This window comes from Corapipo altera, unplaced genomic scaffold, assembly GCF_003945725.1.
Source record: "Corapipo altera isolate COAL_440 unplaced genomic scaffold, ASM394572v1 1, whole genome shotgun sequence".
Taxonomy (NCBI): Eukaryota; Metazoa; Chordata; class Aves; order Passeriformes; family Pipridae; genus Corapipo; species Corapipo altera.
Window position 1 is genome coordinate 6,102,854 of NW_020884873.1, and position 15,703 is coordinate 6,118,556.

The window sequence follows — 15,703 nt, forward strand, 5'->3', positions numbered from 1 at the left end:
AAGTGCAGAGAAAAACTGGTAGCACAGACAGACAAAAGGAGAAAGAAACTGAGAGGTTTTGAGAGAGAAATTGGTTAGAAAGTGTCCCAACTTGGGGAGGTCTGCTCTGTCAGGGCTTCAGGCTAGCTGCGGAGAATCTGGTGGAGTGTGTTTAGCATGGACATTGTTCTACTAGTGGGACCCAGTGTTGCAATGCTATTCTCTTTAGAACAGTTAAAAACGTCAGAAAAATGAGATTTTTATAGTGACATTATTCAGGCAATTTCCCATGTCCTCAAAATGCATCTGGAGACTGGATGCTGGGTAGAGCCCATTTCCTTCAGCGTTGCAGGGAGCAAAGCTCATCTTAAGTCATGAAGCTGTGACTCTCCTTTGCTCCCGAGGGATAGGACCCGTGTCCAGGTTTCACTGGGAACATGCTCAGTAGGACAGTCTTGCTGGTCTTTACACAGCAAGGCTTTCCAGGCACATTACTCTGCAAGATGTGATCCCAACATTGACTCAACACTGGATGCACATCTGGAATTCAGTCACTCGTTAGCAACATTTAGGTCACACTGACTTGGAAAACAGGCAGGAGAGAGACAAAGGGAACAACTGACTGTAAATGTAGTTGTTTTATCTCCGTTTACCTGACCTGTGAGGTCCTGGGATACCCAGGACACTCCTATGATTGACAGTCCCTCACCTTCACCTCGCAGGCAGCCCCAGCTGTGTCCATGAGCATCACCAGGCATGTGGTGCAGCCAAAACCCCCAGCAGGGTTGTTCCACTGGCCTCAAATGGGACCTCAAGCCTGGTCTCAGGGAACAGCCACTCAGCCACCCGGCCCTCCTACCTGCCCTCCCATCCTGGGCACGCAGGAGAGGACACCGTGCAAGATACACCGAAATGAAGACACAGTACAGAATTTTTAAATAATTTTATAATTTCCTGATGAACTTAGTCTGTGAATAAAAAAAGAAGAAAAAAAAAAATGAACAAAGTGTTTATATTATCAAGGCAAAGTTGAATATAACACATTTTCTTTGCAATTTCATTATCCTGTCAGTAACATGACTCCAGCAATAAAACACATACAAGTTGAAGGCAGCGTGCGCACTTGCATCACGGACATCAATGTCTCCCGCTGCTGTTATTTCAAAAAGGAATTCAAGCACGTTAGATCCCGTCCCCAAAGCCTGTCTCCCCCTCCACTAAAGTGCAACACATCTCTTCCAAAGCAAATGAGGGATCCGTGTCTGTGGAGTGGATGGAGCACCCCACAGAATTTTTTTTTAACTCCACAAACAATTTGTGAATCCCGTGTGCGGCTCTCCTCATTTACCGACCTGGAGGGAAATGGCAATTTACTGTTTTAGTGGGCTTGAAGCAGCATGTTGGGCTAGCACAGAAGTTATTCCCCTGTTCATGGTCCCGTTGGATTCATCCTCCTTCAGCATCTGAACAAATAAAGGCATCTTACAATAAAGCCTCCCCAGATATACTGTAATGTGTGTGTAAGTAGGGGCCAAACACAGCCACCCCTGGGCAGGCAGGGAGGACTTGGCCTTGTCCACAGAAAGCTGGGAAGATGGGACAGATCAAAGGAACAACGTCTACTCATAAAAGTTGGCTTCAAATTTGGTTTTGAGTACATCTATTTTTTGCCAGTTTCCAAATGAAAAAAACCAACCTTTTGAACAAAAAAACCCACCAAAGCACCAGGAACCTAAAGCACGGATATCTACTTAAAAGCAAAACCAATTGACTTGATTTTTAAGATCTGAACTAAAAGTGCAAAATGGGGACAAACAGCACATAGTAAGTTTGATATTAAAAATACATTCACTTAATGAAATTCTTTACCCAGTCTCATAGGTAAAGCAACATGTGTTGGGTTTTTTGTTAACGTTACATGTCAGTTTAACCTCACTTAACCTCCTTTTAAGCAAGGCAAGTCTTTGATGCAGCCAGAGCAGAAGGTGGTTGCTAGTCCTTTCCTGCTCCATAACCTGGTGCAGGTACGTGACCAACACCGGACGCAAAGAAATACAACTTTGATAATGGATCTACACAGAACTACCTGCCCCAGCTGATCTGCAGTTGCTTGTGGTCCCTGGTATCAATGGGTGCAATGGAGAAAAAGGAAAACTTGGCCAAAGCATTTGGCGTATTTACATCAGTGGTTCTTATCTTAAGGGACACCCCTGGTGTTGATAACTGTTACTAGAAAAGATTGATTTCCAAAACACTGTTTCATTCTGCCCATTTCTGTCTTACATGTGTACAGTATATACCTGGGAAAGCAGAAATTTATACAGGGTTTGTAACATTTCCTAAGAGGCCAAGAAGCCTTGGACCTCAAAAGCCTGTGAAAGGCAACTGGTTATAATTATAAGCCCACAAATCCTTTTCCGTACAATCCCGAGAGGAGGAGTCATGGCTTTGTTGCTTCTTTACTTGAATTCCTTTTAATGAAATTTATTTTTATATATTTTTTTTAAAACACATCTTTTTCAGTTCTACTACTATCTTTTTTTTTTTTTTTTCAATCCGACAACAGACACACATTGTTGGTAACTGCCCCAGCCTTAGGACCACACAGACAATATCGACAAGCAGAAAACAAAACAGGAAAAAAACACCCCTGAAAAAGTCAGGAGAGATACTGATGACAAGGTTACAGCACTCACCACACACACTGGAAAAAGTCAGGATTTCTGTGTTTATGCTTTTGACACTAAAAACTTTTGAAACAGTTTTTCCTCTCTTTTTTTTTTTTTTTTTTAAAAATAGTCAGCGGACACAGCCATTTTGTTCAGAAGGATCTGCTGTTGCGTAAGGTTCCTTCCATTTATGTGGAAAAAACAATTAAAAACATCATTTTGTTTAAAAACCCCCCCTGACCCTCCTTTTTCCTCACCACTCTGACGAGAGGGGTCAGCAGAGCTGGCCTTGCCAGGCGTGATGCCCCGTGACACCCCGTGTCTGACCCTCCCACCCTGCCGGCTTCGCTGGGGCAGTGTTAGTTATCCACAGCCTTCTGCGTCCTCTCCGGTTCCCTCTTCCAGTGCGGACGTCGAGCTGAGTGGAGGCTTCCTTTAAATATCAGATGCCTTGATTGTACTGTTTCCCTTTTCCCTTTTGCATTTCATTGGAGTCATTTGAGTCATATGTGTTACTTATGTAGTGAAATTTTTGCTTTAAAATGGTATCAGTGCATGACTCTGGTCCTTTGGAAAGACCCCTTCAGTGGCAACGATTGGCAATTAGTACAGGAGTGGGGACTCAACCCTGTCAACCTTTATCAGACGTAGAAATTTCCCAACAAATTGAGCACTAGCAGCAGAATGGGTGGGAATTACAGGGCAAATGAAAAGAGATGCCCCTTTGGTTCAAAAAGCCAAGGTTATGCCTACAAGATTTATGACATTTATGCTCCCTTGTGCAAATTCCTGAGAGCCCCAAAGTACCAGAAAATTTGCTAGAGAAGGGATATTCCAGCCGTGCAACCAGAAACGGCACACGCAGCTTCGTGCATCGCGTCGGCCTTTTACCTTCTGTCCCCAGGACTTGGCAAAAACTGGATACTCCAAAGAGGGTTTGGCATTTTATGGAGGGAAAGCTGGTTAAAGGCAGTCAAAATGAGAGAGAATACTAGAAGCTTAGAGCTTCGTTTGGGAGCATGCCAGGCAATTCTTCTTCCAATTGCAAACAGTGCTCATGTCCTCACCCTGCAATTCTAGTGTTGTAATGTCCTTTTAGTGTTTTACATGAGGCTGGATTCAGAGGCAAATATGGACTTGGACTCATGGACATCATGAACAAGCATGGTAGCGGTGTCAGCTTTTACACTTTACGTGGGCTTCAGGCTTCAGTTATTTTTTAGCCCAAACCCTGCTAAAATGACCTATTTAATTTTCTACAGACAGCTCCTTGTGTCCTTACGTCTCTCAGTTTCTCTATAAATGACAGACTGGAAGAAAAAAAAGTAATATTAAAGCAACTAAAACTTTCTCAGCTCCCATAGAAAATGGAACTTCATTCAACAGGAGAAGAAAAAGCAAGTTTCCCAAGGGCCCCTGGGAAAGGCCCCTGATTTCCTAGAGCTGCTGCAGTGCAGGACTGCTGTGCTGGAAAACTGTCTGCATCTGCCTGGCTGCTGACACTTGGGTATTAGATCTTAAAAGAGCAGTGGTGGGTTAGGCAACTGGATGAGCATTGCAGTGTATGCGCACATGTGGCCATTCTGCCACGTGCCCGACACGCAATCCCACGATGGGTTATGATAATAAAATCCCTTTGTTGCCCTAAGGCCAATGGTGCAGCACTCCATATGAGTGAAAGGAAAAAGCTTGCAGTGGCCACATTCAGCATTAAATTGTGGCCAGCAGCACCTCCCAAATCCCAAAATTCCTCAAGCTATTCACCACAAGATCTCTGTCGACACAGGATCAGAGAGATTACCTGAAATGGTTCAGTAGAGATCAAGTCGGATCAAGACTGTTCCTAAATGAGATCTGCTCTCTCCCTGAAAGCACTTTGTAGAGGTCTAAGATCAATGTTTAAGATGGGAAGCCCACAAGATCTAGAAGATAACAGCGGTTAACGAGAAAAATCACAAAGGCCCAACAATCCAGATGGGAGGAACAGCAGGTGTGTGGCTGGGAGATAAAGGACCAAATGGCCAGCGTGAAAACTAGCCAGGCTTGACAAATCCTCTCCGGGAAGAGGCCGGGAGATGTGTAAACAGTGAGCTTCACCTGGCTGCCGACGCACAGATCCTGCACACACTGCCATGACAGCACTGTGCTTTTGGCTGGGGCACTTTGAACTAGAGAAACACAGCCACCAACTGAGTTAGAGATGCAGAAGAACCAGCACTTCCCTGTGATGTGTGGACACTGCAGTAAAGCAAGGGAATTGAAATAACAGCCCGAAGTGACCGCCCCTCGTTGTTCCTGTTCCCATCCCCTCCCCCTGTCCCTGCCTGCAGCAGGAACGTTATCAAGGAACATCTCAGTAAGAGGTTTACAAGCAGGAGTCATTTGAACCATCGATAAGAGAAATTCCACAGCTTCTCACAGAGGAAGGATTGTTTTACAGCAGGGAACCAGGGCAGCTGGAGATTTGACCATATAAGTTAATGAGATAGTCAGGAGGGGTGTCGGTGGCCCGATGATGTTTGGCGGGTGGCTCTGATGCTTTTACAGGCGGCATTAAATTCCTTGAGTGAGTAATTAGGGGTGATGAAGAAAAAGCAAGAGGAAAGATTTCAAAACAACAGCTCCTATCGAAACGTGCTGACTCAAATAATGGGACCAAAGGGGTGGATCTGGGATGAGGCACGGCTCAGCGGTACGTACAGTCATTGTCTGCACGCCTTCCGGTGTTCCCCCCCATCCACACATTCAGGTTCCCATTACTCTCCTCAGCCACGACAAAAAAATAAAAAGCTTCAGACACAGGCTGATTTGCAAAGCACTGGCAGTTCAAAACATGGAAGAGGTGTGAATCACCCCTTTCTGGAGACTTACATATTTCTTCCTAGTAGACACCATGGCTATGGATCCAGTACCTTCTGCTGAATCATTACAGTAGAATCAACTGGGATGTGATCTATTTTAAATCAGTTTTTTTTCAACAGAGCCTACAGGTATATAAGGTTTCAGTTTTGCCCAATTTTCAGTGCTTGTTTGGAAAAAAATACAGGGTACATCTTTCCTTACTCAAACTTTTGTTGATTTCCTTTCTATTGGAAGCAATCAGTCACTTCTAAAGACAAAAATAAAGAGTGAAAGACCTACAGGGGAGCTGTGCTGTGGATTTGAAAGACATAAGAAATGTAGTCTTCCTGAAAGGGCCTGGAACATTTTCCTTAGCATAACAGTTTAGCGATTAAGCTCAAAATGTAGTAAGTCATATGGAATTAAACTGCAGACTCCGAATTGGAGATTTACTGAGAGGATTCATAATTAGCTAGAAAACCAAGATTTCTTCCACTGCTGTGTTGATATTTGGTCTCCTTTCACCCTCCCCTTGTTCTCTTAAGTAATATGAGACAGGTAAAGGGGAACAACTCCTTTAAGGAGCACATGGGGACGTGTTAAAGGGTTCTGTCCTGCAGATGCCCCCAGACACACATAACCACTGGTGGCCAGGAAAAAAAACGTGTCTCCCCATTAATGCATAGTCCAAGAATGAACACCCAAGTCCTACTCACAAAATAGATTCTGACTTGGTACCACAATGACAAACTGACCTGGTATTTCAGGTCATATTACCTATCAGCAGGGGCTTTAACGAGTGTCAAAGATGGATGGGAATAAGACTAAGGCCTCTCATATACATATAAGAATTGCACTGGTTTAAGTAAAGCTGTGATTTTACACCTATCTACTCAGCTGGGTGCCAACTCCAGCAGAGATGATCCTCTCATAAGAATGGGTTATTGCTCTGAACTCAAACTCATTCCTTGTCAACCTAAGCTAAACCAAAATAAATTAAATTATAATTACAGTAAGAACTATGTTACTGATTTACCTAACTTAGCTTTAAAATTATACTTTTAAGCTGAATGATGCAATTCTCTCATTTACAAAACCTAAGACTACTTTGATGACAGCTAATGTTCACAAAACTATGGCCTGAAAAATTGGCAGTGGACAAACTATACAAGTTGAAGCTGGGAGCTGATCTGTTGACCACACCTGCTTGAAGGGAGAGAGCTCTCTATAAAATAAGAACTTAGGAGACACAGGCTTATGATGAGAAACCTCATCTAAATCCCCCCCAAAAATCAACAGATGAAAACAGTTACCTTAACAAATGCCCCACCAAGCACGTCAGAGTCAGACCAGCGAACAAGAAAAATCCAAGTTAAATAAACAGAAAGTACCAGTATGCCTACCTTGTTTCCCAGCTGCTAGATGAAATGACTAACAGGAACAAGTAGGGAAACTTTCCTTTCCTCTCTCTGTTATTTAAGAACATAAAGAACATTGAGACAGGCAGTGAGACCCGAGCTAGCTACCTGATGCTGGCCAGTCACGAGCCATAGTCAGAGCACACTCAGGTTTGGTTTTAGCACTATGAAACTCAGGCTTTCAGCTTTTATGAAAACAAAAAAAAAAAAAAAAAAAGAAAGAATGAAAAAAGCAACATATGAATGAAAGGCAAGGGCTACCCTTCTGCGACCTCGTGGAGAACTAGAACTGCTTGTGTTCAGTGGATCCCCTCTGCTTTGCTCAGTAGACTTGGAAGAGCTCTGCTTAGCTGTATCCCAAAGTCACCATCAACAAAGTCAACGGGGAATCGGATTCTAAAGCAGAAAGGTAGTGAGAAGATGAATGCAGAAGTGACTAATTAATCATGGGCTGGAAGAACCTAGAGAGCATGCAGTTTTTTACAGTTGTTGTTTTTTTTTTTCTTTTTGCTTTTGTTTTCTTTGTAAAAGGTGCACCAGAAGTTTCAATTCCGTTTTCTGTCTTTCACGCTGCTCTCCGCTCTCATGGCTCCTTGGACTGACTGGGCTTGGCCACTGGTGTGCTGCTCCAGTGGGGCTGGTGGCCGAGGTCATGACGACTCCTCGAGCGTGTTGACGACTTGCTCCAGGATGTCAGGGCAGTGATCCGCTATCTGCTGTAAGATGGCATTGGCAAACTCCTGCAGCTCCGCGCTCTCCTTCTCCCCCTTTTCCAACTCATCATGAAGCTGCAAGAAACACACAGAGGCACGGTCATTCCCTGCTATTCAGTGGGGCCACTGTATCACAGACCTGGCCAGCAGGCTCAGCTCTAAGGTAAAACACCACTTTTAGAAAGGGAGCTGGCAGAGGTGTAATGCTCTGGGCACTTCCAGAATCAGCATCTTCCCTTGGGGACCCTCTTTAGTTCACTTTTTCGTTCTATGGGACCAGGTTTGTGACTTTCCCAGTTAAGGCCATGTCCACATGGGAAAACTAACCACCTTAATTACTCCTGAATACACAGTCCTATGATAAATATGAGAAAAACTTCCTCTGTGAATGCTTTTCTAAAAGCAACCATATTCCAGAAGCAATACACCAGTTTGTTAGTATATTACTTTAAATAATTTGACTTCTATTCATGAACAACAGGATGTTTCATAGGTCATTACTTCAGGACTATTTCTTATACAAAATCAATGGGAATGTTACATAATTATACAGAATACACTCAGAGTTAACCAGAATTCTAATTTTTCTGTGGAATTACTAATTTTCAGAGACTGTCTGTCCTAACTCAGTCCTAAGATGACTACACACAATTGCAGTGGAACATACACACTTTTTGTTTACTAACTCTGCATTTCCTGTTGGATCATTCATTTTCAGATCATTTGGCTCATAACAGGACATGAAATTTTAAACTTTATATTATTCACTCAGCCCACAGTTTATAAACAGTTTCCCCAACAAGTGGTGTTACAAACCCTGTCACACAACATACTGGAATATATGCAAACACAACTTTTAGCTCTGAGCCTGATGCCATTGCCAGAATTAGGGGCCCACAGAGACTTAATAAAGAGCAGGAAACATCTGCCTTCAGCAACCTGTTTATCTGCCCAGCAATTGATAAAGTCCATGCTGGCCTGTGAACTGCATAAAATCCCAAGTAATGCTGTAATTTGTGCAAGCATTTAAGGGATTACTGTACTCACAGTGGTCTAAGGATCTAGGAACAAGGAGAACAGCACCTCTTACCAGACCAGATGATAAGGATAGATAGATTGGATAAACCTCCAAGTAGACAGCTCTTTCATTACTATATATCAAAAATCCTTTATTTTTTCAGTCATATGATTTTCTTCTAACAAAGTATATTCCCTAAGAATACATGACAAACATATATATTAGAAGGTATATACACTTAGGCAGATTCTGAAGTTTATTCCAAGCATCTGCATCCAAAGTTCTTTGTCATTTTGAGCAGCTGTAACCAACTACCTTATCTTATTTGAACCTTCTTTTAATTTTTTTTCCCTTTAATATAATCTGTCAGTTCTGCAACATTTCTTATTCCTAACTGATTAATATTTGTATTGGAGCTCTACTATGTTAATATATGACAAAGAAAGAATGTCAAACTGGCAGTTTTCATGCCTTAAAGGATAACTGTTCATCAGTATACACATTTCTTGATCTGTGTTTTGCACTTCTGTTACACTGCTCAATGTAGGTTTTAAAAGGACAGAACTATCAGGCAGCAGCTCAACAGGGATCATTTTACCACTGTAAGAGCACAATGCAGTGGCAAAGGTCAGATTTCTACAATTAAAATTCTAACCAGACACAACAGTACATCTCTGTTTAGTGATGGTATCAAGCAAAGCACAGGAGATTGTTTCTGCAAGAAATACTGCATAAAAACAAACAGCCTAAGAACGACTACAGAATAAACATAAACGCTTTTTAAGGAAGTTATGGTACAGACTTCTATAGACAAAAGTGCGAGAAAGGAAATTAAAAGGGTGAGCCTGCTACACTGTTCCCTTTACTAGGCAGGGTAGCATATAGTAAATTATTTGGGCTTTGCGTGCTGAATGTTGGTTTAATGTGTTCTTATGTGCTTTGTTCCTACTGGCTGCAGTACTCACAGCGCAGCCATATGAACCCGAGAGGGGCTCCTGCCAAGAATCACAATGCAAGAGCAACCTGATCCTGCTCTGTGGAGTGACATGAGCCGGGGAAGTGGGGAAAACGAGAGGGAGGGGAGCACTCCAGGCTCTGTAAGGGCTCCCGGGGGAGAAGGGGGGGAATTCGGCAGTAACCCATAATGGTTCAGAAATGGCACGCTGTGGATAGGTGATTAGCCTGGTTCCAACAGCCTGGCAGAGTTATTAGTCAGAAATTTGCAATGGATGGATAAGCCTAGGAGAGGTCCAGTCAGCAAACAGGATTGAAAGAGTCAGAAAAGCCAGCTAGGAGCAGGGCTGGATATTAAAAGCCAGGAGTCTGGGATTCAGGGACTACCTCTGAGTTTCAGGTTGCTCATACTAGTGAAATCCCAGCGATCCAGGCAGCCTGCAAACCACCTCACTGCTGGTGAGTTCATGGGAATGGTTTGAGCCTTCAACTCTGAGACAGGGCTGCCTTGTGGCTTCCTGGGCCAGGGCAAAGATTTCACAGTGCCATTCATCAGAAGAAGGGTGGGAGGCCATGGAGGCTGGGAGAGAGGAGGCAATGGGAGAAGCAGCCTACAGTGTAATTCTTCTTTTCTTATCTGGCACCTGCAAGGGTCCTGAGCTCTCGGCCCGCAGGAGGAGAACCAGGAGAGGGCAGTGTTAGCAGGGAAAGCAGAGGTCCTGCACCATCACACCTGCCCAGCCAGCATCCCTCCTCCTGGCCTTTCAGCCAAATGCTCCAGGTGAAGCTCCAGGAAAGGACAAAGCAATTAAATTAATCAAATATAAAAGCACCTCTAAGAGATTAAGCTCCAAAACTGAAAGGAGGTTGGTGAACAAGGAAGAATCCTGCAGGATGTTGTCTTCAGCAGGGCAGTACTTCAATGTCAGTGAAATCTCGGTCTCTTGCTGTACTGGTCAGCACTTCTGTATTTATAAGATGCCTTATAAAATCAAGATAAGCCCAACAAAATAAGCCCATGCCAAAGCTAATAAATCAAATGCAATCAAACAAAAGCAACCGACTTAGAGGAAGAAAATACTTCCAAGAAATGAGTTTTTGACCATCAAGAGCCCAAAAGGAGATGGTTCTGAATGCTAAAGGCCAGCAACAATACTTTGCAAATTAGCACAGACAGAAAGTCTACACAGCTGGCTGGCAGATGTCTGTGATGAAATGTCCTGGAAAAAAGTAGCAATGATAGCCTTGAGTTTGCTAGCTTCAGAACATCTAGGTTTAATAATGTGATTTCTGCTTCAACAAAGACATCTTAATTGACTATATGGCTGGTGGCAGCATTTCTAGATCCTATATGTCATCTCCATTTACGTCATTCCTCTCAGAAACAGCTGTGAGCAGCATACGTCAGTCCTCATTCAGGCAAGGGCCTTAACGGGGAACATCCAGTTCTCAGTGGTATAACTTGATTCACCTGGATGTCTGGCAGTCCAAATTTTAGAGAAGTTTCTTTAAAGGTATTATGCAGGCCTGTTCCTGGTTTCCTAGATTTTCTTCTTTTGAGTGCAAACAGAAGTGGTGTTATCTTCCCCATGCCATTTTTCTATGAAAATAAAGGAGTGCCAACAGTCCTTTTTTGCGGGCGTTTTCAGCTGAGGATATGAGGAAATTCATTCACTTGCCTCACAGAAATGACCAAAAAAGAGAAGGAAAGGCCAGAGATGTTTGTCTAGTTGAAGGCAAGTAAAAATAGACAGGTCAGAAAGAAAAGGATAGCAAGGACCCCAGAAGTGCTTCACAGTATTTATCTTTGGACAGAAGAACAGAAAGGACCTTCAGCATCTCAGGGGAATGAAAGCTTGCAGATAATCTGCCACAAATTCAGACACTTTTCAACACTGCTGCCTTCCTTCCTGGGTTTAGAGCAAGTCATGATAGGAATACTTTTCCTTTTATAGTTAAACTCCATCAGTGAAAAAAAATCCCTAACAATTCAACATGAATTTAGCTTTTCTGTTGCAAGATATTTCAGAACTTATTTAAAGATTAGCTGACATTTAGAGAGAAGACAACTTCCTAGTTAAGAAATAGGATGCTATGGTTTTATATGCACACCAGATGAATCGTGGTGCTGCTTCACAGAACTTTTGTGGCCTTTGCTTATTCCATAGCATAAACAAGGCAACATTAAGCTAAGATCCTTTAAAATTTATTTATATGGAGAAGGTTTACTCCCCAGTGGGATTTTTCTCTTGTTAACAATTCCACAAAAACACTGATGAATAAAGGCAAACACAGGCTAAGGGCAGAAAAACTGAATTCAGAATATGAAATGCTTGTAGAGCAGCACAAAAACAAGGTTAAGGGGAGGACTTCTATTAGGCTACAACACTGGGATATGGAATTATGTTTCTCCAAAGCTTAAATGTTTCTCAATCAGGTTATGGTTAGTCTGAAAAATACATTTATAGCTTAATGTAAGCATCAATAAGAAATTAAACTGATTTAATCTTAACCTTAGTTTTGTCTCAAAATAAGTTAAACTTCACTGTATCTCAGGCAAATGGACAAAAGCTTTTGCATCTACCAAGACCAACCAGTGTAAATATGTATGTTTGAAGTAGTGAGAACCAATTACACATAAACCTTTATTTGTCAACTGTATACCTATAAAATGGCCAAAAGAAAGGGTTCAGAATACAGAAATGCAGTCTGACAAGCTTTAAAAACAAACAAACAAAAAAAAATGTAACGTAAACTCTTTAATATTTCTGCTCTATCTGGAAATTTTGTTTTCATGCTAGCTGTTTCAAAATATTTAAAACCAATGCATTTAAAAATGAAACTAAGATTTCAAATTAAAGAGTCTTGTCTTTTTAAATAATGTAAACTTTAAAAGTATGTTTTAAATATATTTAAATATATTTGATTAGATTTTGCAACCAATTTTGACAACAAACCCTCAAAAAGTTTGTTGAGGGTTCTTGTACCATATATTTGAAATAGCTCTGCACATGGGATTTATCCTGCATTTCTGAGCATCTCTAAGCTCTGTGAACAGCAGAAATCTTATTATTTCCTTGGTAAGGAAGGAATCTCAAGATTATTTAAATGGGAAGGAGTAATATCAATCCCTGTAAGTTATAGTTAGCATTTCACTGGAGAAGTTTTTCTGCAAATCTGGCACTTGCAGGCAATATGTCCATCCTCCAGCAACAGCAGCAATCATTTCACAGTCAGAGAACAATTTGCTGTTCATGTAAATTCTGTTGTACATTATACACTGAAAATTAATGCTGCTGTAAGTGTACAGAACATTGTTATTTTGTGGCTAAGCAGAACAAATAGCAACTATTACATCTACCACATTTAAAGAACGTGTAGATGTGGCACTTAGGGACACGGTTTAGTGGTAGGGGTGGCAGCGTTGGGTTAATGGTTGCACTTGATGATCTTAGAGGTCTTTTCCAACTTAAATGATGGCTGCTTCTCCTCATTTCAGCTGCAATGCACTGTGCCAGTTTATTCTCCTGAAGCCAGATTGCTTGACACTGCCAGGATTACTCTGTGCTGCACCCTTCATGCTGGGCTTGTACTTTGCCACTTGCTTTCTCTGCTGATAAACTGGGGCTCCACATCCCCACAGGGCCTTCTGCCTGTTTAGTCAAGCCAGTACCTGATAGTCATGAACACAGGGAAAATTCACCTGTCTACAAAGCAAACCTTAAATAGCTCTCCTATATGCCCTAGCTGATGAGTTTTGGAAAAACTTTTAAACAGCTAGGACAGAGGACTGGTGGGCATTTACGGTCTCGTACCCACAAGGTGCAAAACAGAGAAGAAAAGACAAGGTTGGGAGTACTATTCAAGTACTCCATAAGTTGGCCATATCCACAATGCCGTAACATTACCCATTTTTATTTGTGCATGGAATTGCTAATTTTAATGAAAATATATCCTATCAATCATTATCACTAACTATTCCTAACTGGAAAGAAAATAAAAAGCCAAGTAGAATCCACAGCTATAGCTCAGCACCAGCTTTCACAAGGACCATGGTGTCAGAACAAGGACCAGTGTAACAGAACTTGTTACTAATAGCAAAACATATGGAGAGGTGAGCTGCCCTTGAAAAAACAAGGTAATAGCTCAGGCTGCTATAACATCTGCTTGTAGGAACTGCTTGAAATGAGGCCACATTAATTTTTTGACACACCTCACACACATACACAACACTTGAGCATGTCCTGAAACCAATGTTTTTCAATTTATATCTCTTTTCAAGTCAGGAATAGTTAAAGATACTGATTGATAGTATATATTTTAATTAAAACTAGCAATTTCATGCACAAATAAAAATGAATAATGTTATGGCATTACGGACATGGTCAACTTAAAGATAACGTTTGTGACTTTAATCAGTATTTAAAAACTATGGCACTGATCCCAAGTTCTCATCCTCACCCAAAAGATTAAATATAAAAGTTTAAAATACTATAAAATGTAAAAGTTTTAGAGAGTTTCTATATACATTATTTTCTCCACTAAACTCAGGAAATACATTTGCACGCAAAGAAGGATATAAATGGTTGCAATTATTACTTCTAATTTCTAACAGAGACCAGAAGGGGACTGTTTAACTTTAAAATACATTATGCATTCCCATAAGATTACAAATTAAAAATAAATGACATAAATCAGGTGGGGAAGATAACAAGCTGATGGAAGAGCAGTCAGAGAAGGAAGACAGGGTAAAACTGAAGTAACAGAGTAATTTAGAATGACTAAATGCAAAATATATCAGAGAAATTTCTTTACAGAAACTAAGTAAGTTGAGTATTTTCTTATAGACGATACAGAAGTAAGAACACAAGTGGGATCTGAATAAAAAAGCAGACAGGAGCCTTTTAACATTGCTATTTGTAATTTAGAGTAAAGCTTATTCCACTAACAATATTGCTTGCATAGCAGATCAAAATATGTGTTCAATATTTTCGAAATTTAGCAAGCAAATATGCAATTTTAAAGCGAAATTTGACAGCTATATATATGCACTCTGGTGCCCTTTCGTATGAAAAGATGAACATCACTTTGCTGAGAGTGAAATGTGAATTATGTGCAATGTAAATTATGCTCCTTGGAAACAAGCCATGACTATTCAGGTTATACAGCAGGTTGTGATTGATACAGTGAGGTGACATTATCACCTTTTTCCTTCTTCTGCTTCGAGCAGCTGAGCAGAAAAGACATTCCTGATTTCTTGGGAGAGGATTAGTAAGTAGGAATCTCTAGAAGGTCTGTTCTTTGGCTGAAGCTGGTACACAGCGAGAAGGAGGAAGGCAGAAGGCAGAACCTTTCTGCACTACAAAGGCTCTTCTATGATGATAAAGATTTTTCAAAAGTGCCTCTCTCAGTAACTCACAGCGAAGCAGCCACAGGTACAACACTGTGTTGGTAGAGGGGTGAGACAAGCTCCCAGAGCAGGTGACTTCTGAGAGACCATCTCATGGAAATGCATCTGCCCAGGTCTTAAAGGCTGCTGTCCATGTCCAGGTCACTGTACAAATGATGCCAGAAACACCTCTGGAGAAAGAGGGACAGACTGATTGTGTGGGGAAAAAAAATGGAGTTTTGGGGCCAGCAGAAACTGGCAGGACACCCAGCAGCCTGGATGAAGTCAGGACATGTTGGGTATGGCTGGAAAGAGCCACTGATGGCAGGGAGCCAGGGAGAAAGATGCCTCCTACTCCTTGGGTTAACAAAGTTATCGTAACTGTATAGGTCCTCTGCTGTTGGAAGAAATGGTGTTTTTCAGAATGTCACTGCAGGACCTATTGAAAATAAGCTTTCCATATTATGATGTTCTGAACATTTTGAAGATGGATTTAGAGCAGTAAGAAACATTTCTAATTGTCCATAAACTATTAACAAAACAAACACTGTTGACTGCTCCTAATATGTCGCTGCTCTGTTTCGTTGTTTCTTTTTACTTTCTCACACTGCTGCCTTTCCACCACAGCACAGTACACCACCTCTGACACACTGAAATGACATTTTTCAGCAAATTCCTGTTTCTACTCCATTCTTTTCCTTTGTAAAGATAAGAGCAAAACA

General features: G+C 41.5%; 1 protein-coding gene across 9 annotated transcripts in view; it reads right to left on the reverse strand.

Moving 5' to 3' along the window:
- Window positions 1–2,501: 2,501 nt before the first annotated feature.
- ERC1 (ELKS/RAB6-interacting/CAST family member 1) overlaps window positions 2,502–15,703 on the reverse strand; it is a 277,563-nt gene continuing 264,361 nt past the window's right edge. For all 9 annotated transcript variants that reach the window (XM_027657027.1, XM_027657055.1, XM_027657045.1 and 6 more), the window contains one exon: window positions 2,502–7,695. In XM_027657027.1, the coding sequence (XP_027512828.1) occupies window positions 7,558–7,695 (138 nt within the window). In that variant the 3' untranslated portion in view covers window positions 2,502–7,557. The remainder of the gene's footprint in view (window positions 7,696–15,703) is intronic.